This window comes from Quercus lobata, chromosome 9, assembly GCF_001633185.2.
Source record: "Quercus lobata isolate SW786 chromosome 9, ValleyOak3.0 Primary Assembly, whole genome shotgun sequence".
Classification (NCBI taxonomy): Eukaryota; Viridiplantae; Streptophyta; class Magnoliopsida; order Fagales; family Fagaceae; genus Quercus; species Quercus lobata.
Genome location: NC_044912.1, coordinates 5,028,503 through 5,054,426, shown reverse-complemented (window position 1 = coordinate 5,054,426; position 25,924 = coordinate 5,028,503). Strand labels below are relative to the sequence as shown.

The following is a 25,924-nucleotide window of genomic DNA, read 5'->3' as shown; positions in this document are numbered from 1 at the left end:
AAGGTAAAGAGTAAGGGAAGAGAGATGCAAACACAAAGATAACAACGACACATGTTATCGAAGAACTCGACGAAAAACCTTTCCGCCGCCTTCCAAGTGGTAAAATGATCCACTAAAGAATAAAGTTGGGATACACGAATAGCAATAGATCCTCCAAGCCTAATCTATCCAATGTACCTAAGCCCTCCAAGCTTATTTCTCTAGCAGGGTTAAGCCTAACTGTGTCTTCTTTAGCTTCCCGAATCCTGTAATAAGCGCATTGCATCAACCAAGTAAATTGGTCATCTCCGAACTGCTTCCTAAGCACCAAAATACCTCCTTATTGAAATGGGTATGGTGAGATAAGGATTTGGCAAATATACCTCTCAAGGATATGTCAATGGAGAAGGTAAGAGTAAAGGAATTTGGAGAATCAAATGTCTAAGATTGTGGATGAGTCAATTTTGGTTTTCTCTAAGGTTTCTCTCAAAATTCTCTCTGGAAGCTCTCTACATTTCATGGGTAAAAGGTATTTATAGTAGTGTACATGAGGAAAGTGAAAAGTCATTTTTCTGCATAACAAGGCATTCTAGCGACTCAGTCTCATGAGTGGAATGAGTCACGAGCTAACTGCCTAGCCAGACTATATTTTGTGTCTTATAGTGCTTCAGCTATCGTGACCCTTCAGCATCCTGCATGCTTCACATGTGTGGCACTTTGGTGACTTGCCAGTCGCAAGTCAGTCACAAGACTCCTTTGAATGCACACAACTTGAGTTTTCTTCACACTCTCTCACACACAACCCTTACATAATTTCCACCTAAATACAGGGTATCTAATTGCTAAAATACTATCTAATTTGGCATGGAATAAAGCCAACACTTGATTGAATAAATTCAACCTTACACAACCAATGTCTTCGCAATCATCTAACCCCATTAGTCTAAGATTCAAAACTAACCCAAATTAAGCCAAGTACTTAAGCAATTAGAAAATAAAAAATAACAACAATTGAAATCCAACAAAGCAAGAAGGGATAAGAAGATGAAAAATCATGGAGAAAAGTCCAAATAAAATAAAAGCAGAAGAAACACAACAAGTTTCATAGCAAAACCAAAGGCAAAAGAAAATAGGTCTTTTTCCAAATAGATTCACATCCAACTTGAGTATGTATGTATATATATATATATATAAAGTGAACTCAACAGAGAAATCTCAAGTGAATAAGCCAAAATTCAATAAAAATAATTTAAAATGAAATATCTTCACACGCACCATGTAGGTAATCTATCAAGAATATATTTACATGAGTTAAGCATATCAATTCCAAATCTTAGTTACATATATTGTAAGAATACATAAAATACAACCTTTCAGAACTGAGACTGAGAAGGAAAGAGAGCAGAAGTAATATTTTCAAGGTTCAACTTGATAGCCTACACTTATATTGGAAAACCCTTGACTAACTACATCTTTATTTTGTTAAGCTGTATGTTAGAAAGAGTCCAACTAAAGGTATAAATAGGAATACATTAGGTCCATTATGAAAATTTTAAAATCACAGTAGCTAGTTGTATTGCAAAATCAAAGTATTCTACAATAGCATGATCTACTCAATTTTAGATATAGCCTATAACATATATGTATTCATCTCATTACATCAAACAAAGAAATATGATTCTATCAAATGGAATCCAAGAAAACGAAAATGGAAAACAATGATTTATTCAGGTATGAGACCAATAAAGAAAAGAGAAGGCGCACTCACCTTTCACAGACAATTGTTCTGCCACTGCTTGCAACTACATCAAGAGCTGCTGACCGTGAGTGAGATAGGGAAGAATGAGAATCCACTGGTGAGTGCATTCTAACATATGTGTCTTCATCTCATTACCAAACACAAAAATATGATTCTATCAAATGAAATCCAAGGAAACAAAAATGGACAACAATGATTCATTTAGTTATGAGACCAAAAAAGGAAAAGAAAAAGCACTCACCTTCACAGACTTTTTTGCCACTGCTTGCAACTACTTCAGGAGCTGCTAACGGTGAGTGAGAAAGGGAAGAATGAGAAGTTGCTAATGAGTGCAAATATACTCAACAATCAACAAAGCAAAGAAAATGGTTGATTTTCATTAACTTTCCACAAAAACTAATAGAAAGTTAATAAGAATTTGGTGTAAACAACAAAAACAAAAAAAACAAAAAATTAATTTAAAATAAAACAAGCCAGTGATGTATATATTGTTGATCTGCACTAAATTTCCTTCTAACTTTTATCAAAAAAATTCAAAACTAGTTAACTAAAAATTGGGATCTATTCGTTTTGAGGAAAAATTTGTATAAGGTGGTAAAATGAAAATGGCATAGTAAGCTTCTAACACTAAAGAGGTTTAAGAAACTAGTAATGGCAATGACATTTTGACAAAAAAAGAAAAAAACTGACAAACAATAGATGTCCTGTAAACAATGTTGTGGACAAGGAAGATTCCTTTGTATCATGACCTACTTCTCTGAAAAAAAAAAAAAAAAAAGGTTACCATAGGCCCAATAGGAAGCTACAGAGTCTTTGTAAAGATGACTTACCAATCCCAAGACACCTTCATTAGAATCCTTGTGAACAGAGTTAGAATGAGCCCATACATTCTCTATTTTTTCAATCCTCTTTGAGTGTGGGACATCGTTAGAGCTACCTTCACCACTAGTTCCAGGCCCCTCATATTCATTACGGCTTCACGTCAATTTGATTCCTTCTGCTAAATTATGATGAACATCCTCGTAAGGAGTCACGCAGGTGCTGTTGCTGGATTGAGCTGATATCATTTCTCTAATGGCTTCAATGTCTTTTTCGTATACTAGACGAAACCCACATTTCTTAATCTCCACGTCATGCTTGGGAACCCATTGAAATCTAAGCTCCATCTGTATGAATCCATTCTCATCAATTTGACCCAATACTACTCTCTCATTCTCATTAAACATTTGATAGGGTAAATAGCACATCCAAAGGTGATGTGATTTAATTTGAACACATCTAGGGCAATAGCCTACAAAAAGGTGTAAACCTTCAGGTTCATTGATTAGAATGCGACATCTCAAAGAACGCCCAAAATCATAACGATAAAAATTGGGGCATGACATAGCACACACAGCGATTCCAATCCACTTATTTTCATTCTGATGAGTAACTTGTGCATTAACTATATTATTCCCCACACTCTGATGCCTAAACCATTTCGGAATTTCACTTCCAGGAATAACAATATTAAAGGCACCATAGAGACCTATTATTATAGATTGCTTGTGGATTTCCTGAAACATACAAACCATGATATTTAAAATTCACACACATACACACACACACACACACATATATATAGAGAGAGAGAGAGAGAGAGACCTGATGAAATGTTAATAGCATTCTCAGCACGTTAAATAACATGTCACTCTGACCAGCCAATTTGAAGCAATTGACGAGGAAAAGATCTATAGTGTATGTATTTTTTGGTTTTAATCCATTTGGAAATGTTTCCAATGAGGTACAACCATCTGCTTCAAAAAATTTAGTCGTTAATGGTAATTGTGGCAATGAGGAAGTCTTGTGCAATTGCGTAAATCAATTACCAACAATTCAAATGGTTGCACAATACTTTCAGGAAGGCAAATAAAGTGATTTTCACTTAGATTTAAATTTTTTATAGAGGATAAGTTTCCAATATCATTAGGGATTGTTTGGAGATTACAGTCACTTAGGTCCAATTTCGTTAAAGAAGACAAACCCAAGAGGGAAGGCAAAAACAAACTCACAGGACTTAGGCTTCTTTTTGGCATTAAATTAAAGGGAAAAAGCTTACTCCATAGTAGTTTAGGTGGTGGCCCTTTACATCCCCGAAAAGATAGTTCTTTAAGATTCTTTAATGTAAGAACAGATAAAGGCAACTCTCTTAAAGCAATTCCACTCACGTTGACCTTCTCTAGACTTTTAACATTCCACAACTTCTCAGGTAGACTATCAAGCTTTGAGCACCCAGCCAAATTAATATTTTTAGTGACTTGAAGCTACAGATGATACTTGGAAGACACATAAGATTCTTGCAATCTCTTAATTACAATGAAGCAAGGTTAGTCAAATGTTCAACTGAAGATGGAAGTTTCGTAATAGCAGTGGCATTTAGGTGAATTTTTGATAAGCGTTTCATATTTTCCATAAATTCTGGAATTCTCTTGATTTTTGAACAGCCAGAAAGAATGAGAAGTTCAAGTGACTCCATTTCAAACTTGTTTGGAAGACTTCTAAGGCTTTTGCAGTTTTCTAAATCAAGAAAAGTAAGCTTTTTAGGAACCATAACAGATGGGTGAACCTCATGTAAATTTATACAACCATTAAGAACCAATTTCTCAAGATTGGGAACTCCGGTGAAGTCAACGGTTGCAATGAGGTTTAAGGAACTGTTCAATTTGATGAGCTTTAACTTGTCCAAGTACTGTTAAAAACCAAAATATACCGTAGAAGAGTTAGATTTAACAAACCTTAAGATTAATTGAAATTTAAAAACAAAGTTGTATCAGAGTACTTAAATAAAAATCTTACCTTTGTCCCTTTCCAAAGTTGTTCAATTTTGCTATGCAACAAGTGAAGTTCAACAAGCTCATCTGGTTGAAAATCTAATGGCAAAGATTTTGAAGGATACTCACTCCAATCAAGAATTCTTAATTTATTAGGAAGATTTTTGGGGCCATGCAAAAGTTGAACACCATGAATTATAAGCAATTTTAGGTTAGGCATCTTTGGAAAGGCTTCAAGATTCCAACATGCCATTTGAAATATTTGTAGTTCACCCAATTCAAGGAAAAGTCCTTGAATTGCTTCCATTTCCTAATAATAAAGAAAAAGGAATGAGTTAGCTGCAAGATATATGTTTACTAGAGTTATTCAAATTTCAACCTCTTTGAATAACATGATAAGATATATTCTCTAAACAACCTCTTACCATATTTTTCATCAACACATTGTGAATGTCCTTATGTAGCCATAATTTGCTCCACTTTTCAAGTTCTTGAGCATAATTTCGATGAACTTTGTCTTGTCCCATTTGTTGGAGTAAGTCATGCATCCAATATTTATTTTCATAATATTTTAAAAGAGACCTTTCAATAAGAACCTTTAATCCAATTTTAGGGTGAAGGCCAAGACAATCTAGTATTTCTACGATATAATCTTTTTCCTTCATATTGAAGAAACATGCGATATGTAGAAATATTTCTTTTTCTGTACCCTGAAGTCCATCAAAACCTATTTCAAGTATTTCAGTAATTTCTTTTTTGGGATATTCTTTCATCATATCTAATGCATCTTCCCATTCCTCCTTACTTCTGTTGTACAAAAAAGAACCCAAAACATCAATAGCTAAAGGAAGACCTTTAGCATAATCTACAAAAGATGTGGACAAGTCTAGATAATCTTTAGAAGGATGGTATTTATTAAAGGCCTTCAAACTAAAAAGATGAAGAGCCTCATAATCATTCAATCCTTGAGCCTCATATATTCCATGTACCTTGTGCCTTGTCAACAAATGTTCATCTCTTGTTGTTATAATGACTCTACTACCTAGACCAAACCATTTAGAGTCGCCAGCTAACTTTTCTAGCTGATTATATTGATTTACATTATCAAGAACAAGAAGAACCTTTTTATGACATAACCTATTCTTGATCATACGAACTCTGTCATAATCATCCCTTATATTCACACTATCATCCATCAAAATCTCACGAATAAGTTTTCGTTGTAATGGAAGTAACTCACATTTTTTAGATTCACCCCTAACATTAGCAATAAAACAACCACCTTCAAATTCATTAAAATCCTTGTCATAAACAACCCTAGCAAGAGTTGTCTTACCAATACCGCCCATCCCCCAAATCCCAATAATGCGAACATCATTTGATCCTATGGCTAAAAGCGACATCAATTTCTCCACTCGAGAATCAATTCCTACTAAGCCGTTGGTATCTTTGGGGAACAAAGAACTCAATTTAAGTGATATCACTTTGACAATACGTTGGATAAATTCTGACTCAAGCCTGCAAAGAAGAATGACAATTAAGCAATGCGATCTATCCACCCATCAATTCCCCACCCCCCACCTCCCCTCCGGCCATGCTTAAAAAAAAATTAAAAAAAAAAATCCAATATTACTAAAAAGATAAATGAATTATTGTTGCAGTTATGTGTGTGTTTGTGTGTGTGTATAATATGCTATTAAGGGTTGACAGCTGATAGCTTTTGTTAATATAGGGACGTCTGATCAAAAAGGTCCTTCTATAAGGGGAATAATATGGTTCACATTAGAATATATGTACGCACCATGTGGTTGCATTTGGAAGCTAAAAGATGCATCATGCATGGTAATGTTCAAGATTAGCAAAAAGCCATTGTGTGTGAATTGAAATTTCGAACGCCTTTTTTCTGTATAGTATCATTAATTTCAGTAATTTTGAGTTTGTGAGTGCCACTAGTATGATTAAATTATAGGATTGTAATCTGTATCTATAATAGTGGATTTTTAGTTTTTTTTTTCATTTTTAATTATAAATTAGGTAGTTATAATGGGGAGGGGAAAATTAAACTATGGATATCTTTGTTTGAATTATCAGAAGGTGTCAGTTATGTTATAAAGCTTATAACAATTGTAGATTTCAGTTAGTGCTGCCCAAAGATGTAGACATGAAGTTTTTCAAGTTACCTTAACTTAACTATCATAGCCTTGTTTGGATATTCTAGTCTATTACTTGTATGAATACAGTTATGCTATTCTTGGATTACAAAAAAAGTATCAAAGATCAAAGTATTATCCAATCTAATTTGTTTATGACTAGAATAAAAGTTAGGTGATATATTCTTCATTAAAGTTGAGTTGTCATAGCAAAGAATGAAAATTTGTTCAAGGGAATCTTGAGTCAATGTGTAAATTTTGACTAAATCGTCTAACATTCAAATTGTTAGGACATATGTGGATCATGTTAAGAACATATGTCATTTAGAATTGGCCAATCCTTTGACAAAACGCATTTTACTTGTAATTGGATAGATCTAGGATGTGATTAATACTTCAAGGGACAAGAGTTGAAGTTCAAGTATTGAAGCCATGCAAATTTGTCCAAGAATCAAGTGAAGAAGTGCTATGTTTTAAATCTTGACAGATAGCTCGACAGATGTATCTATTGAGATTTAAAATGTGAAGCTCGACAGATAAGCTTGACAAATGTATCTATCGAGAATTACAAAAATCAGTTTTTCAGAACTGTTTTTCACGCATATCCAAGTTATGTGTTTAGGTTTTCTTTTCTCACAACCCTAGACATATATAAGGATTATTTTAAGGGCTGTCTCAGTTAATGAAACTTGATGCAAAGGTTTTATTCAAGCATATTGTGATCAGAGACAATTTGCCCTGGTTCATCTTTCTCTTGAAGAAATTGCTGCATTTGTATGCCGTAGAGTTTTGTGACTAAAGAGCTTCTTCATCTTCATCACGTGGATGAACTAAAGAACTTTGTAGCCAACATATCCTTCTCAAGTTGGTGTGTTAGTCACGTACTGGGATCCGTGCATCGATTGGTTAGTCACATACTTGGAGCCGTGCATTGAAAGGAGAGATTTTCACTACATTACAAGTCCAATTGTGTATTGGGGTAAGGGTTCAACTCTAGGTTGGTATAAGGTACTGGGATTCCTTTACTTGTAACCGCTTGTTTTGATAATAGTGGATTCTCGGGAGTGGTGACCTTAAATTCACCTAGTGGGGTTTTGCCTCGGTGGTTTTCCCTATTCGTAAACAAATCACCTGTGTCAAATTTATTTTCCCCTGCTTTTAACTTAGTTGGTGATTTTTTTGTGCTACCATGCTTATTGCATGAAATTGAATCTAATTAATTAACTTGGCTAATTAATTGATTAATTTTCCAAATGGGCCAATACATTCTTGACCTATCACAAATGAAACCACATTGATAATTAGGAAATTAAGGAGTTTAATAATTTCGGTGTAAAAATGGTAATTACACATTTAAAAGAAGATAATAATAATAATAATAGGGTTGTATTGGAGATGAGATAAGATGAGCTGAGCATAGCTTTAATATTTCAAAATTGTTTATTTAATTTTATGTAGAACATGAGCTAAGCTCAAGCTCACCACCAAATTAATTAGATTCTATGTGTGACCTTGGTTCATTTTCTTGTCGAACAAACTTGAGTTTGTTTAAAAATATATTCTAATAATAAATTATTAAATTATAGTTGAAAATATATTATTTGAGTTTATTGAGTAGAATGATTTCATTTAAAAACTTATAAAAACTAGATTTATCAATATTTTATTAATGAAAATTATAAATTAATTTTGTCACAAAACGGGCTATATATTTATAATATCAATAAAATTATAAATAGTAAATTGATATCTTATGAACTTATTTACAAAATTTCACAATCCAAACTCAAGAATAAATAGGTATATTTTAATATATGTAGACATATTAACATATGATAATATTATATCATCAAGGTGTAAATGCACTTTTAGTCCCTACATTTTGGCTTTTTTCCATTTTGGTCCCCACATTTTAATTTTACCACTTTTAGTCCCTAAAACAATTAACGCGTGTTATTTTCGTCCTTTCCGTCTATCAACTGACGGAAATATCTGAGGTGCCTAATGGAGGAATTAAAAAAAAAATTAAAAAAAATTTAACTAATTTTTTTAAAAAAATAATTTATCAATTTTAACTAAATAAAAAAAGAAAAAACAGAATTAAAAACAATAAAATACATAAATTTAGATCTAATTCATTTTGAACAAGAACACACAAGAACATGATCATAGATTTAAACATCATCACAAGAACATAAGAGCACAAACCCAAAACCAAACACAAACTCAAATTTAAAAACACAAAGAACACAATAACAAACATAAACTATTTACTCTCAAAATAAATGTCAAGTCAAATCCAGAAAATCATACAAACCCATCAAGAACACACAAGAGCACAAACCCAAAAAAAATCATACAAACCCAGAAATCAAACACAGAAAAATCATAAAAGAATATTGTAAAAAAAAAAAAATCAATCCATATATATACACAAACCAAACTATGCAAAAGAAAAAATAGATTTAAATCTAAAAATTAAATCAATACAATCATTAATAAAATACCCACAAAATTGAACAACCCCAACTCAATCCCTCAACCATACCAACACAAACCCAGCTCAACCATACCAACACAAAGCAAAACATCTCAGCCTCTCTTTAAACCCACAATGGACCTAGCCGATCCAGGCCTAGAAAACCCAGATCAACCCACCACCTGCGACCCAAAAAAACTGAACCAACACCACTGATCTGACCCAGCCACCACTATCTCCACCTCCACCAATCTGGCATAGCCATCAAACCTAACCAACCCGATCTGGGTGTGCGTGTTATTACACATGTTACATGCTCACAAAGCCTCACAACATTGAGCACACAAACATATATACCCAGCACTTACCCTCTGTTTTGCCCTTTAACCTCCACATCTCATTTTGTGGATCAAGCGCCATTCAAGATGCTCTTAGCTTGTAGATCGGAGACTTCAGAAACCTCATATCTTCCTCAATGAGACAGGAATCGATCACGAACAAGAAAACAAGCGGCAGTTGCGACAGCGACTAGTCAATTCAGTTGTCTTGGGAGTACTCAATGGTGGTGTAATGAGGGAAGAGCTCGGCAGGGAGCTTGTCGTCGAAGATGGAGGTGTAGTTGGGAGGGAAGTGGTTGCGCTAGAAGTAGATCTAGATCTTGGCAGCGAAGTCGGAGATGGCGAAGGGGTTGAGGACAGAGCGACATGTGCGGCAGCGGAGAGGGGAGTAAGGGAGAAGGGTGATGTTCAGGAGAGCTCTGATCGGAGAGTAGATGGCAGAGACTAGGATGACGCAGTTCGAGGATTCTTGCTTCATGCTTGGGATCACATTCCATGGAAATCGGACTCCATCTTGGGATTCTAGTTCTAGGAATTCTGCCATTTTGGGATTTTGAATTCCTTCTTTTTTGTTTGTTATTGTGTTCTTTGTGTTTTTAAATTTGAGTTTGTGTTTGGTTCTAGGTTTGTGCTCTTATGTTCTTGTGATGATGTTTAAATCTATGATCATGTTCTTGTGTATTCTTGTTCAAAATGAATTAGATCTAAATTTATGTATCTTATTGTTTTTAATTCTGTTTTTTCTTTTCTTATTTAGTTAAAATTGATAAATTATTTTTTTTTTTTAAATTAGCTGTTGATGTGGCATTTTTTATAATATTTTAATTCCTCCATCAACCACCTCAGATATTTCCGTCGATTGACTGACAAAAATGACTAAAATAACACGCATTAATTGGTTTAGGGACTGAAAGTGGTAAAATTAAAATGTAAGGATCAAAATAGAAAAAAGCCAAAATATAGGGACTAAAAGTGCATTTACGCCTATCATCAAAAAAGTAAATATTTTGGCTAAATTATAAATTGCACCCTCTAACTTTTATTCAAATTTAATCTAGTCCTCTAACTTTACTTTCATTTAATTATGTCATTAAAGTTTTAAGTTTATTTAATTAAGGTCTTTCAGCCACTTCTTTTAAAAGATTGTCGTTAAGTGTCCCAAAACAACATCATGCCCTAAAACAAAATGTCGTTGTTTAAAGGGTCAACCCTAATAGAGCTTTTTTTATGGAGACAAAATGGAATGCTTGAATTGAATAAACATGAAACTAGATGACTTGATTGAATGCAAGTGAAGTTAGAGGGCTGAATTGAATTTTGGTCAAAGTTAGAGCGCAATTTATAATTTAGCCTAATATTTTATATACTTAAATCAAGCCTCATACTAATGTGCTTGTTCACGAACATATTATTATGTATAAACTTAACTTATTTAATAATGTTTTCATGCTTCATCTTTCACGAACATGTACACACACACACACATATTTGCTATTTAGTATTAACATTTTACCATTTGATAATAAACAATGTAACTATTAAATTTTTTTTTTTTTTTTTTAAAATCACTTACATTTGAAGCCCCATAAATGTTGCATAAAATCTTTTTTTTTTTTAAATAAATTTTTTATAGTTATCTAATTATAGATGCTTTTTTAAGAGAAACATTTAATTATATATACTAATTAAAAAAATGGTAAATTGCAAATTACACCACTAAAGTTTGGGAGGGTTTGGATTTTACACCCTAGAGTTTTAGAATTTGGATTTTACCCCTGAAGTTTGGGAGTGTTTGGATTTTACATCCCGACGTTTCAAAATTTGGATTTTATCTCTAAATTTTTGGAGTGTTTGGATTTTACTATCCAAAGTTTGAGAGTGTTTGGATTTTACACCCTGAAATTTCAAAATTTGTGGGTGTAAAATCCAAACACCTCCAAATTTTAGAAGGTAAAATCCAAATTCTAAAACGTTAGGGTGTAAAATCCAAACACCCTAAACTTTAGGGGATAAAATCTAAATTCTGAAATTTCAAGGTGTAAAATCCAAACACCTCCAAACTTTAGGGGTGTAATTTGCAATTTACCCTAAAAAAATAAAAAATAAAAAAAAAATAAAAAAGAGAGACTACTTTCTAAAATGATGGGCTAGCCAAAAAAAAATAAATGTTTTTTTTAAGAATCAACGTTTTTTTTTTTTTTTTTTTTTTGAGGGGGAGTAAGAATCAATGTTAAGAATTGAGTTTATATCTAATCTTTTAAAAAATTTTATGCACTTAAATGTTCACTATTAATTACACCAATAAGCCCTTAAATATTCAGTAATTATTATAATTTTTACTCACCTAAAGCAGTTCACTAAATATGGAAGTCATCACTCATCAGTGACTATAAATATGTATTAGTAGCTTAAAAACACCATTTTTATTTTTCTACTATATATATACGGTTGTCCAATCCTTCTTTCTTTCTTTATTTTTATTTTTCCATTTGTTTAGTCATTGCACACATACAACTATTCTTAAAAGAAGACACTATAAATATGGAAGTTATCAATCCCACAATTTTTCGTAATAATGATTATTTCTCACTTTAATTTACCTAAAACTGTTCATCATATATATATGGAAGTCATCAACCATTATTAATTGCCTATAACTTGCATTATAAATATTGCAATTATCAGTTGTTTAAAAATGAGAAAATGAGAAAGCCGTACATTTAAAGGAAATAGTCATTCCCTAAAGGTAATAACTATTCAACATTTTCGTGCTTTGTCATTTTCCCATATCACTAAGATACCAAAAAACTATTAACATCTTATTTTCCATAATTTTCCATATCCAAAACTTCATTACCATCTCCATCTCAAGGGAGCCGTGAAAGATGAAGCATGAAAACAAGATCTCTGGTCATTTAAAAATAGAAGTCGAAATGGTATTGGTCATGCAATATATGAGATTGGTCTTGTAGAAGAAGAAGGTGAAATTGATCGTTCATATAAACTTTTATTTTATATATTTTTTTAATCTTTTGTTCTTATCAATTTTCCCCTAATTTCAATTATTGCTTAATTCGTTGTTCTTAAAAACAATTTTTTTTTTTTTTTTTCAATCCTTTGTTTTTTAACATGTGATACGAGGCCACTGAATAAATTTCCTATAGAGATCATAGCTTACAAAGTTAAAAGGCAAAAACCAAAAGTTAGAATGTTGTTATTCAAATTTTGTAATTAATTGTAAATTGATTATCTAAAAGCAATTGTGGAGAAAATCGAGATTGTAATCATGGGCATTAATCATGGAAAGATGTATGCACTTTCTATATGTATACAAATTTAAAGAACAACTCTATGTTATAGCGAGTCATTTTTAATTTTATCACCCAATCTACCTCTAGGCTTTTTTTCTTTTGAGGTAGATTTTAGAATTATCGTTTGATTTTATTTTTTAATACACAATTTTTTTTCTTAAATATTTTATGTGCTTTAGGTTTTTTCTTTACTTACAAACTCTTTGTTTGATCACTAACTTATAACTCAAATGTCTTGGTCAAACCAAATTTAATTTCAAATTTATATTTGAGATACCATTTTGGCAAATATAAATCCTCTATACCGCATTTTGTGTTCCACTTTATGTTCCACCAATCACAATTTATCATGTGTTTATTTTTTTGGCAAAAATACCATTTCGGTCCCTACATTTTGGTGTCAAATTTAATTTAGTCCCTACATTTTGGTAGCAATCAATTTGGTCCCTGTTATTTTCAATTTACAGTCAATTTGGTCCTTACTATTAAGTCACTAACGAAAAATGTCTACGTGGCAAACGGCCTGGACAATTGTCAAAGTTGGTGCTAACATGGCTACTAAAATAGTAATTAAAATGCCATGTCAGCATCTAAATTAAAAACAAGAAAAAAATTTAAGATAGAAAATAATGCTTGGAATTTGGAAATCACAACCAAGAACACACGGAATACCTTCTCTGCAAACCCAGCCAAAACCCAAAAATTTAACTCATGCATTGAAGCTCTCTTTACCAGAAATATCATTTGTAAACCCAAAACAAAGAAATAAGGAAACCCACAGAAATAGTCATTCAAACAAAAAACCTAAACCATCCACATGCTCAAAGAATACCAAGCAAACCCAAGAACTTAAAGTCTCCAACAGCATAGATTTCTTATAAATTAAACAAAACCCCACTTCATAAACCCAAGCACAAATCAAAGATTTCTCACAACTAAAACAAAACCCAACCATTATATCACCCAAAATGAAGAATTAGATTAAAAAGGAAATGTAAATACAAAATGGGTTTCAGCCATAGATGAGAAAAACAAGATGAAAAAAATTAAAAAGAAATAAAAAGAGAAGCAAAGAGATGAGGAGCTGTGGCCACAGTTGGTGGTGGCGCAATCATGGGACCATTTTCTGTTATGGTGGGCCTTGTAGAGAGACCAGCCATGGCTGAGCTCACGAACCCAAACCTAATTGGTTTGGAATCTGAGTTGTGTTTGGTTCCAAAGAAAGTGCAAGAAAATTTGGAGAAATTTTTTAATTCACCCTTCAAGTTTTTTATTTTATTTTTTGTTGTGATTTTTTATTTAAAAAAATTGTTGATGTGGCTTTTTTAAATAATAATTGAATTCATTTTTATTGTTTTGCTAGCCATGTATGCTGCCAGCTGTGTAAGCTATTAGCCACATAGGCATTTCTATTAATGAATTAACGATATGGACCAAATTGACTTCAAGTTGAAAATAAAAGGGACTAAATTGACTGCTACCAAAATGTAAGGACCAAATTGACTATAATCCCAAAATATAGGGACTAAAATGGTGTTTTCGCCTTTTTTTTTTTTTCTATTTTAAACTTTGACTATTTTATAAGGAAGGTTAAAAAAATACATAGCAAGTTATGATTGGTAAAACATAAAGTGGAACACAAAAATGATACAGAGAATTTGTATTCCATTTTGGCATGCCCTTTCATTAGCAATGGAGAAATTGTGAGCCGTCTCTCTCTTTTTCTTTTTCTTTTTTTGTGCCTCTTTTCCCCCTTGCTCCCCTCTCTTATTTTCATGTTAATCAAAGTTAGGCCATATTTGTTTAATGATTTCTTACAATTTTTTTAACAATTTTAGTTTCTTATGGAGATTAGGGTGGCATAATGTGTAAGGAATTTGAGTGAAGAAGTTTTTTTTGAGAAAAATATGCAAACACTTTGTTCCAAGTAATTACAAATGTTGTTGTGAGACAGTCAATATATTAGATTAGACTTATAAAAGTTAACTTCATATTAGAATTATAAAGTTATATAATTATGCTCATTACTTTAGTTATTTCACCTCAAATAAATTACATATTCTATAATTTTCTGACCTAATTTCATGATCAAAATCGTGCAAGTTTTACATCTTTGTTCAAGATTTAAATTAAAATTTATGAATATATATTATCTTGAATAATATTTTAAAAAAATATTTAAAAGAAAGTCAAAGGAATATACAACATCGAATCAGATGAAATTATCCATTATCTTATCTATTAATAAGACTTCGAATAATTGTTTGGTCTTTTGATTATTTATTATAATTTATGTTTTAATTTAGTAAAATTTACAAATTACACATTGGGTTTACCTTAGGTAATTCAATGCATAATTAATATTTTCTTAAAACAATAAAAACACAAAAAAAATCACACATTTAATTAACAAACATAAATTCACAAAGATTTACATAATTGATCATTCATATAATTATTATTTATCAAATAAAATTTATATTTTGTATGTCTATGATTAAAATAGTGTAATGCATGGATTTTTTTTTGAAAGCATGTAATGCATGGATTTTAAACTAGTATTAATAAAAATAAAATAAAATATAAAAGAACTGCCGCATTGTTGTATTATTATATTTATTATAGCAAGTATACAGTCCAATATTGGACCGCCCCTCTCGTTGTCATGTCAAATGCTTTAGAATCATATCCTAACGATTAACGAATAGTTACAATATAGATCTAGTAATTCAATGGAATTGATAATTTAAATTCAGTAGAAATAATGTTTTTAGTAGCAATTACCCGTCCTCTAAAGACCATCCCGAGAGATTGGAGACATCTGTCAAAGCAGCTCGCCACGTGTGAACTTTTTTTAAATTCTTATTGAAAGGTCTTTCATGTTCAACAAATGCTTGTGCATAAGTTTTTGTTTGCTCTCACACCACAGATGGTTCCACGTCATAAAAAATAGGCAGAACTATTAGCCCCATATTTTTCTTGCAATCCATGATCTTCACAAGTTCATCCAAACACCATGTCGAGGATGCATAGTTTTTTGAGAGAACGACAATAGCAAATAGTGAGTCTTCTATTGCTTTTAAAAGCACAGGTGAAATAGGTTCTCCTTTCTCAAGTTTTTCATTGTCTCTAAAGGTGTAGACACCCTTTTGATTTAAGGCAGCATATAGATGGTCTGTAAAATTGTTGCGTGTATCCTCACCTCTAAAACTTAGAAATACATGATATTTCCACTGATGGGTAGAAGAAAAGGAAGAAGATGGGCTTATTGTATCCATGAAAGCCAATCTAAGTTTACAAAAAAATCTTGAATCACAATACAGAATTATAGTTACTCACCAAAATTTCATTCAATTAGATTTCAAGTGAAAATAAATAAATAAATAAGGGGTAAAAGGAAACGATATTGAAATTAAAGAGTAAAACTAAAGAGAGGAAATAAAAGAGCACGTACAAGTGAGAACTTACAGATACTTATACAAAAAATTAAAAATAAAAAATAAGAACTTACAGATTTTGGAGAATAGCAGTAATAATTGTATCGTTGGTGAAGTTCTAATATATATTGTGTAATTGCTGGTTTAAATAGAGGAATTTGTAGCGTGTTGTGCGTGAGAGAGAGAGAGAGAGAGTGAGAGAGAGGGAGTCTTCCGTTTATAGTGAAGTCTATATTTGTGTAATTGCTGGTTTGAACAGAGGAATTTGCATAGTGTTGTGCGTGAGAGGGAGAGAGAGAGAGACTTCTGTTTATAGTCAAGTCTTTTTTTCTTTTCTTTTTTAATTTTAAAAAAAACTTTTGACTTACTTAATTCACTTTATTAAAGTTTAGGTCTATTCTATGGCCCTTGGTATTTAAACTATCTTTACAGTATAAGATAGAATGGAGAAAATTTCTTGAACTTTGCCTTGGAGATTCTCACACGGACTGAGGGTGGGATCCACATGTTGGTTCCTGCTGCTAAAGGCAAAGCTATATTTGGCCAAAATGGGCAAATGTCCCTTTCACACAATATATAACTTGATTCTTTAAAAATCTAGTTTCAAATATATAACTCAATTTTTGGAACATCGAGTTATAGTGAACGTGGACTTAGAAAAAAAAAATTTGGAACTCGAGTTACTTGAACTCAAGTACCATGTAAAGTACTCGAGTTCATGGAACTTGAGTTTCACTTGAACTCTGTTTTGAAATTTGATTTTCTAAAAATCTAGTTTCAAATATATAACTCGATTTTTGGAACATCGAGTTATAGCGAATGTGGATTTAGAAAAAAGAAAAATTTTGGAACTCGAGTACTTCACATGGAACTCAAGTTCCATAAACTCGAGTTCCAGAAAACTTTTTCCTTCTTTTTTTTTTTTTTTAATTTTCAGTTTTTATAACTCGATTGTCCAAAAATCGACTTTTAAATTTAAAATTCAATTTTTGGACAATCGAGTTTCAAAACAGGAGCATTTCCCTAATTAGTTTGGGAAAGGGGGCAAATGCTGGATTTTTTTTTTTTTTTTAAGTGCAAAAGCCCATTTTCTCCTTGAAATTTATGTTTATTTGTTACATAATATTGGTAATTGGTTCATTAATTAAGGGCTATACATAATTAATATAACTAACAACTTGAGCTTAAAACTGGTTAATAGGTGTTTTAAGTTTTAACAAGGATCTAAAAACCAACACAATACATTGCATAATTGATATTATTAAACAAATTGGTAATTTTAATTAATTAAAATCAATTGTGTTCAATAATTTTTTTTTTCCCTAATTGCCACCAATTCTTAGATGATTAACTAAATGAGGATATATTTTAACAAGAAAAAGAAAGATAAATATACTTGTAGGCAATTTCAATATTGTACCTCACTACCATGTTTTTTTTATTCCCATTCCCTTTTAAAGTTATTTTGGGTGGTTAATTATGGAGGACCACTTTCCTTAAATTTTGTTGTTGTAGTTAAAGGCAGATGGAATTCTCATAATGTGATTAATTCATGGGTTAACTAGTTTTTGGATGAAACAAGATAAGCTCATTATTGCCTCTGCTAGATTGTCCCGAGTTAGGCTATTTGCATTTAGCCAATCTCATCTTGATTTTGCCCAGCTGAGTATAGAATTTATAAATGAGTTGAAAAATTATCTCATTTTTCTAAAAGTATTTTCTATAAAACTGTCTAATTTTTTTATGTTTGGTAACAACCTTAAATGAGTTAAAAAATAATCTCCTAACTTTCCTTATTTAGCTTGCTATGAGATGGAGTTATTTTCCAAAAAAAAAATTATGCAAAACAATCTCTAAAATAAGTCATACTTTTCTGTTGATTAAAGATAATTTTTCTTTAACTCTTTTTTTTTTTTTTCTAATGTTATCAAACACTAAAAAATACCCAAAAAAAAAAAAACTATGTTTAACAATATTTTCATCGAAATAAACAGAACGCAATGGGATTCTCCAACTCAAAAAAAAAAAAAAAAAAAAGGAATATAGATGATATGGAGAGTTACTGACTTTCCCCATATCCAAATCAATATGAAATTATGGTATTAGAAAAAGTATGATAACTGTTTTATAAAACTATTTAGCAATAGATAGTAAATTAGTAATTAAAGAAGAATGCTCAGATAATTTTGACATAAACTACTGCAGCAAAAAGTTAATGCACAAAGCACACTGACTTTTTGAAAGTTTATTATAGGTTCATGGAATCGAAGGAGAATGCCTTTTGTTTGAGACAGGTTTTGATGTGATGCGGAGAAACCGGACTATGAAAAATTCTTACATGCTCTAGGAGCCCTCCTCTCACATAAGGAGTGGGTGGAGGGTGTATTGCTCTTGGAGCACCTAAGTATTTCTCCAAGTCTACTAGCCCCTTGGTCTAAGTTGCTTTTTGCTTTATTCTTTTACTTTTTCACTTATCTTGTCAAAAAGGTTTATAAAATAATTTACTTTTATTGACTGTGTTTTTTATTTCTACTTATTATTATTATTATTATTTAATAGAAATTTTTTTATTGAAACTAGCCTTCCAGGATACAAAACAGGGGCTGCCCTTTACTGTAAGTGCATACTGGTGACGAAAGTGCATACTCTGTTTTTAAAGAAGATTTAGAGAACTGCCTAGGACGCTACCATTTAGTAACGTTGTTTTAATAACATTATTTGTATTTTTTGAAAATACGTGTAGGTAAAAAAGAGTGTAAAAATACGTATGATATTGTTTAAAAACTGAAAACTATTGTTTAAGTGCATGTGGTCATCCCAATGTATTAAGGCCATACTGTAATGATGTATATCAAAATATTACCTTTTATCATGTCTAATTGGTACGTGATTTCTGACAACAATTTTTAATATTTAAACACTGAAAACCGTGGTTCTAAAAAAAAAAACAACACATTTGATAAGAGTATTTTTTTTAAAGAGTGTTTGAGTTCGTTGCTCATTTTAAAATGTTTAAACACTGAATTTAAAAAACTCCTCTTAGTAGTTTTCAGTTTTCAAATAACATTTCTCAATGGTACTTTTGTAAATATGTTGAAAACAATGAGGCCCACTTGACTAGACAACACAAGAAGCTTCCTTCTTCAATTCCAACGAAGGGCCCACTTGTTAGCTTTTTTTATAAAAAAAAAACACATGCATACTAAACACATAATTATGTTTTTTCACACACTAAAACATATTATTTGAAATATGGTACCAAATACATTTTTTGCTTTATAAATATTGTAAACACGTGTTTTCACAATGCTCTTTTAATCACAATTTTCACATCATTTTATACAAACAATACTAAAAATCTCCCTCCAAACATCCTAATGTCAAAAAAATTTGAAATATGCCAAAAGAGCATTCCCATCAAGAGTTTTAAAAATTTTAGCATTTAGCAACTAAAATTGCCACTTTATAACATTTAACACTTCACTTTACAATACATCCAACATCAAAACTTCTAGTTTTTTTTACCACTTTATTTAAATATTCTTTTTTATTATTGTTTTACCACTTCATTTATTATTGTTAGCTTTTCTTATTAAAAAAAAAAACACATGCATACTAAACACATAATTATGTTTTTTCACACACTAAAACATATTATTTGAAATATGGTACCAAACACATTTTTTGCTTTATAAATATTGTAAACACGTGTTTTCACAATGCTCTTTTAATCACAATTTTCACATCATTTTATACAAACAATACTAAAAATCTCCCACCAAACATCCTAATGTCAAAAAAATTTGAAACATGCCAAAAGAGCATTCCCATCAAGAGTTTTAAAAATTTTAGCATTTAGCAACTAAAATTGCCACTTTATAACATTTAACACTTCACTTTACAATACATCCAACATCAAAACTTCTAGTTTTTTTTACCACTTCATTTAAATATTCTTTTTTATTATTGTTTTAATGGAAGGAAAGAGAAAGAGTATGACTAAGAAATTCTTATTTTAATTGAAGTGATAATATATATATATATATATATTTTTTTTTTTTTAAGATTTCAGCTACAGTAGGATGTCAAAGATGATATTTTACTATAGCTAAGATGTTAAAACTTTTAAGTATAGCACCCTTAATATAGTGTGCTTTTTTAAAATTAAATGTTAAAAAATAGCATATTTGGGGCCTGTTTGGTAGAGAAGTTTGAGTAATGTTGTTTGTAGTTTTTTGAAATACGTATGGGTGAAAATGTGTATGAAAATGTGTGTAATATTGTTTAAAAATTGAAAAAGAGTTGTTTAACAACTCTACCAAACGGGGCCTTAGCATTTAAAAACTTTGATGAGAATGCTCTAAAAATTCAACTTTAGAATGGTACGGCAAGTATGCTATAATATTTAATATTATTTTATTCTCTTTTTTCTCTTTTCTCTCTCATGCTTCTTCTGTCCTTCTTCTTCCTTTTTTTTTTTTTTTTTTTTCCAATTGTTGTTCCAATTTTAGGATTTTGTATATCCTGTATCCGACATATATGTCGAGTACCTCACAAAGAGGTGGGCCCCACAGTGTGTGGGTCCCGCCTCCTTGTGAGGTACCCGGCATATATGCCAAGTACAAGATATACCACCCCAATTTTAGAATAGTACGGTCAAGTATACTATAATATTTAATATTATTTTAATAGGATGATAATATTATTTTAATGTGTTGAATGTTAAAATAAAACATGTAAAATGTAGGGTGTAGTGTAAAATTGTGTGTTAAAATAAATAAAATAAGTTTTGGTATGTCAAAATAGCATTTAGTTTGGCACAGTTGATGCTAGTGCAATGTACCCAAAAAAAAAAAAAAAACACTACTATATAAATTTTTGTTATTATTAATACAATATTTTCACAATAATTTCATAATAATGCTTAAGTGATAAGTTATTGATTCTCATCTTAACTCCATCACGACATCATTTTTTTTTTTCTAGTAACAACTTGTCATATAAAATTTGTTGTGAAATTTTTATACAAAATGCTATGCGAGTAGCTTTAATCGAATTTGATAATTAATACAAATAATTGCCTTTTATATATACATACTTATTGTCCTATATGGCAATTTACACATCAAACAAAAATTTTGATAAGTGATAATCAAACACTTTTTTTATAAGTGCTAATCAAAAAACTTAATTTTCACTCTAAAAAAAAAAAAAAAAACTTAATTTTCAAAAATTAAGTTTAAAAATTTTTTTGATAAGTGATAATTTTCACTTAAAAAAAAAAAAAAAACCAATATCAAAAAGCATCTTTAACTTTAAACATAAAAGAGTCCCCCTTGATTTGTCAGGGATTCTCATGTGGAATGAAGTTGGGATCCACACGTTGGGTCTGCACTACATCTAATGGGTCGGCAGCAAGTGGCAGAGGAGATGTGTCAGCGAGAGTGGAGGAAGGCAGGGAGGCAGAGGAGATGGATTGGCGAGTGGCAATGGAGATTGAGCGGGGATGAGCTCAGTGAAGGCAAGGAGGCAGAGGATGAGCTTGACGAAGGCAGTGAAGCATAGAGGATTTTCGAAAAAAAAAAAAAAAAAAGAGATTTTTTTTTACTGACCATTTGTGTGTACACAACAATCTAATAATATTTTTTTTACCTATGAGCTACAGTGCACATCCAAAAGTAGCTGTGCGTTGTAGCTGTGGAGCCAAATTAATTGGCTTTGACTCCACCAATGTAACCATAAATTTGTATTTGGTGGTGCTAAAAATAACAATATAGCTTTTTAACACCACCAATACTAAGAGCATTCACAATGGCAAATGTCATCCTATCCTATTTTACCATCCTAAAAAGTTATTTTATCAATTATATCATACCATTTTACAATACACCCAACATCCCAAAACTCTTTTTTTTTCCCATTTTATTTAAATATTCTTTTTTATTCCATTTTTTACTTTTTCTCTTTTTCTCTTCCTTTTCCTCTCTTTCTCCCTCAACCTCTAGCACCGGCCACAACTAAACAAACAATCACCACCACGCCACCACCATGCCCACCACACCACCACTACCCTCTACCCAACAAAATCCCACCGGAACCAAAAACCCAAAATAAATAAATAAATAAAAAAATAAAACCCACCAAATACCCACTAAAAACCCAGCAAACCCATAGCAACCCAACCAACCAATCCAAACACCAGTTACAGCCACGGTGAAAATTAAAGGACAGAATCACCAAACCCACCAAATGCCGGCCACCAAACCCAGAAACCAGCCACCATGCCAACACCACAAAACCCACCAAACGCCAGTCTCTATGTCGATCTCCACGCCGGTCTTTACATCGGTCTTCACATCAATCTCCACCGCGCTGACCTCCAGCCACCACGCCGATCTCAGCCGCGCCACCAGGCTCGCCACCATGCCGATTCAAAGAAACTAATTGGAATGTGACTATTGGAACCAAAAAAAAAAAAAAACCAAAAGAAGCCAAACATCAGTCTCTAATGCCGATCTCCACCACGCCGATCTAGAAATCGATCACCCATGACAGCCAACCCCCCACGCCAACAAATAGAGAAGAGGGAATGGAGAGAAAATAGAGAAGAGAGAGGGAGACAAGTGAGTGAGAGAGAAAGAAACTAAATAAAAAAGAATATTTTATTTTTACAATTGTGCTACAGTACCATCATAAATTTGTGACGGTACTGTAGCACTGTTGTAAATTTTTTTAGGATACAAGTCCGGCTGCTGGGCTCTTTTTGTGCCTTGATGCTAAATTTTCCCTACATTTTCCATTTACAATCCCCAATGAGAATGCTCTAATGCTCTAAAGGCAAAGCTAAATAAAATGCAAATGTGAGCAAAATGAAGGTGCAATGAAATATTTTGCTATAAAAAACAAATGTAGCAAATATCTCATTTGCTTTATTCATTAAAAAAAATGAGATATTTGCTATAGTTTTTTTTTTCATTTTAAACAAATGTATGCTTTGTTTTTTCTTTTTTTAAGAATTGATAAGTTTTTTATACATATAGTAAATTAATTGCGTAATTTATTTTTTGTCCATAAATAGGGATTTGAACTTAAAATTAAGCATGACTTTGGTGGTTGTCTACTTGTCTTCTTTGAGGGCATTTCCTGCATGTGAAGTTTTCTCCAACCTTGTTGGAAGATCCGTCTTAGCTAGATTGTTTATTTTGCTTTCATATTTTGAAGCCTAAAAAATATAACTAAGAAAAAAATCAAAAGGAAGCTATAAAATCTATGTATCAAGAGTCAAGAGCTGCACTAAACTCAAATTCTGGTGTTTCATCATGAACAAAGGCCTTAAGAATGGAGTAAATAAAGCTAACAGAGTCAGGTAGGCATGCATGAATGCCTGGGCGGTGTTTCTATTATATTCAAGCCTGGATTGAGTCTTGACCCACATGAGAAATCAATCATACATGCATAGCATACATGGTAAAGCAGGGGCGGCTTGATGCATTTGGGGGCCTAAGGCGAAAATTGATCATCTTAATTTAGATGCAAAATTATTACTAATTAACATGAACTACATATAATTTTTTTTTTTTTTTTTTTTTGGAATTTATAAGACAGAAAAAATTTGACAAAATTTTTCATACTTGTTGATGTGGTAGATTGATAGTAGTAAGTAAAACAGTGGTATTAGTGGTAGATTTAGATGAAAACTAGTAAAATTTTGCTAATTAAACTCTTATTATTATTCTTTTTTTTTAGAAGTGCAACATTCACAATATTTTTTACAACAAATCCTAGATTTTAAACTGCTTTTTGTTTTTATTTGAAAATATCACTATAATTATTTTTTTGCCATCAACAATAGGCTTTAACAACTTACTACTTAGCATTAGTTGTAAAAGTGTTGTGAAAAATATTGTAGACGACGTTGCATTTTTCTCTATTTTTTTATTTGTTTTTCATCTAGTAAAAAAATTTATTTTATTTATTGATTATAAATAATCCTATTGGTTAAAATTTGGGGGCCTTTTTTTTACTTGGGGCCTTAGGCGGCCGCATTTCTTGCTCCACCATAGAGTCGGCCCTGTGGTAAAGCTAAGAACCTTGGTGGTTGTCTACTGGTCTTCTTCCAAGGGTATTTTCAGTGAAGTTCTTTCCAACCTTGTTGGAAGATTTGTCTTAATTGTTAGGTAAATTACGAGTTTGGTCCCCTTAATATTTAGATTGTGTCAATTTAGTTTTTAATATTTTAAATGTATTAGTTTAGTCTCTAATTTTTTGGTATTGTACGAAAATGCATATTGCTAAAGTGATGGGCCAAAAATGGTTCCTACCCCTTTGGTAGGAAAATATTTCTTTTCAAACTAATTTGGAAAGAAACCCTTCAAACCCTTTAAACTCTTCCTATATTTTTTTTATTAGTATAAACTTTGAAAACCTAATCGTTGAGTTGCATATTCTTGTTATATCCTCAATGCTTCCAAAATATTAAGAAGATTAAAAAAAAAAAAAAATCAATAACTATGTTAACAATAAAATTTTTAACTTTTTAAAAATAAATGTTTAAAATTCATGTTTTTGTAATTTAAAATTATGTATAAAAAATATGTTTATTAATCAAATAGTAAATAATATTTGATTTGAACGAAATTTGACATGTATATTAAAAATGCAATTAAATTTTTAAAATTCACTCCAATAAAAATATATATAAAAAAATTTAAAGAATTATTTTAATTTGGAGAGAAACGTTTTCTTTAATTTCTTTAATTTGCCTTCTTCGTTTTTAGTCAAGTCAAGACCTCTTATTTTTTTAAACAGGAGAACTCAAAGTCCTTTTTTTTTTTTTTTTAATCCAATTTTATCGGATGTCCCCAAGGGGACGGGAGAACTCAAGTCAAGTCAGTCAAGAACTCACTTAACATGACTTGACTCACTTTATTGAAGTGTAGGTCCAAAGTGTGGCCCCTGCTTTTTAAAGAATCTTTGGACTCTACACTTTGGTATACTATCAGTATGGAATATGGAGTGTTTCCCTCGGACAAAGCTAAATAAATTGCAAGTGCGAGCAAAATGAAGGCGAAATGAGATATACTAGTATCTATAGTTTATTTTACTTATATAATTCAAACAAATATATATGCTTTTTTTAAAAAAGAATTTATAAATTTTTTTTGTACATAAAATAAATAAATTGAGTTCAGTAATTTATTTTATGGGTAAATGGGGATTCAAAATCAAAATTAAGAATGTCTTTGTTGGTTGTCTACTTGTCTTCTTTGAGGGTATTTTTTGTGAAGTTTTTTCAAAACATTTTGGAAATTCATCTTTAGATTGATTGTTTTTCTTTCATATTTTTATAGCCTAAAAATTAAAATTAAGAAGAAAAAAAAACCAAATAAACAAACAAAAACTAAAACTAAACCGACCTCACATATACCATCACAAAAAAAGAAGGCCCATAAAGGCCCATTCATCAAATTATGAGCTACTCCTAATAACTAATAGAGTAATAGAGGACACTACAACAGGCCCGAAAGGTAAGCCCATCCAATAACTAAACTTCCAGCAGAATTTTTCGAACTGCGTTACACTAAGCCTTGTGTAAGCCCAACATGTCACACAAAAGGGCTATGAAATCTATGTATCAAGGGCTGCCCTTGACGCTAATGGT

At 31.4% G+C, this 25,924-nt stretch overlaps 1 protein-coding gene across 1 annotated transcript; it reads right to left on the bottom strand.

The window, feature by feature from the left end:
* Positions 1-2,715: 2,715 nt before the first annotated feature.
* LOC115961096 (TMV resistance protein N-like) lies at positions 2,716-9,485 on the bottom strand. The gene is made up of 6 exons (XM_031080136.1): positions 9,400-9,485; positions 4,974-6,066; positions 4,574-4,858; positions 4,093-4,466; positions 3,790-3,991; positions 2,716-3,294 (listed from the first exon to the last, which is right to left on the bottom strand). Exons 1-6 carry the CDS (start codon positions 9,483-9,485, stop codon positions 2,716-2,718), a joined length of 2,619 nt encoding a protein of 872 aa, XP_030935996.1.
* Between the last annotated feature and the right edge of the window lie 16,439 nt (positions 9,486-25,924).

Bases quoted from the DNA above. Each gene is read 5' to 3' on its own strand.
- LOC115961096 (XM_031080136.1), bottom strand. From the start codon at position 9,485: ATGTGTAATAACACGCACACCCAGATCGGGTTGGTTAGGTTTGATGGC. The intron at 6,067-9,399 runs GTCAGATCAGTG...TCTTCTTTGCAG, and splicing joins GTGGAGATAGTGGTGGCTGG to GCTTGAGTCAGAATTTATCC. The intron at 4,467-4,573 runs GTAAGATTTTTA...GGTTTTTAACAG, and splicing joins AACTTTGGAAAGGGACAAAG to TACTTGGACAAGTTAAAGCT.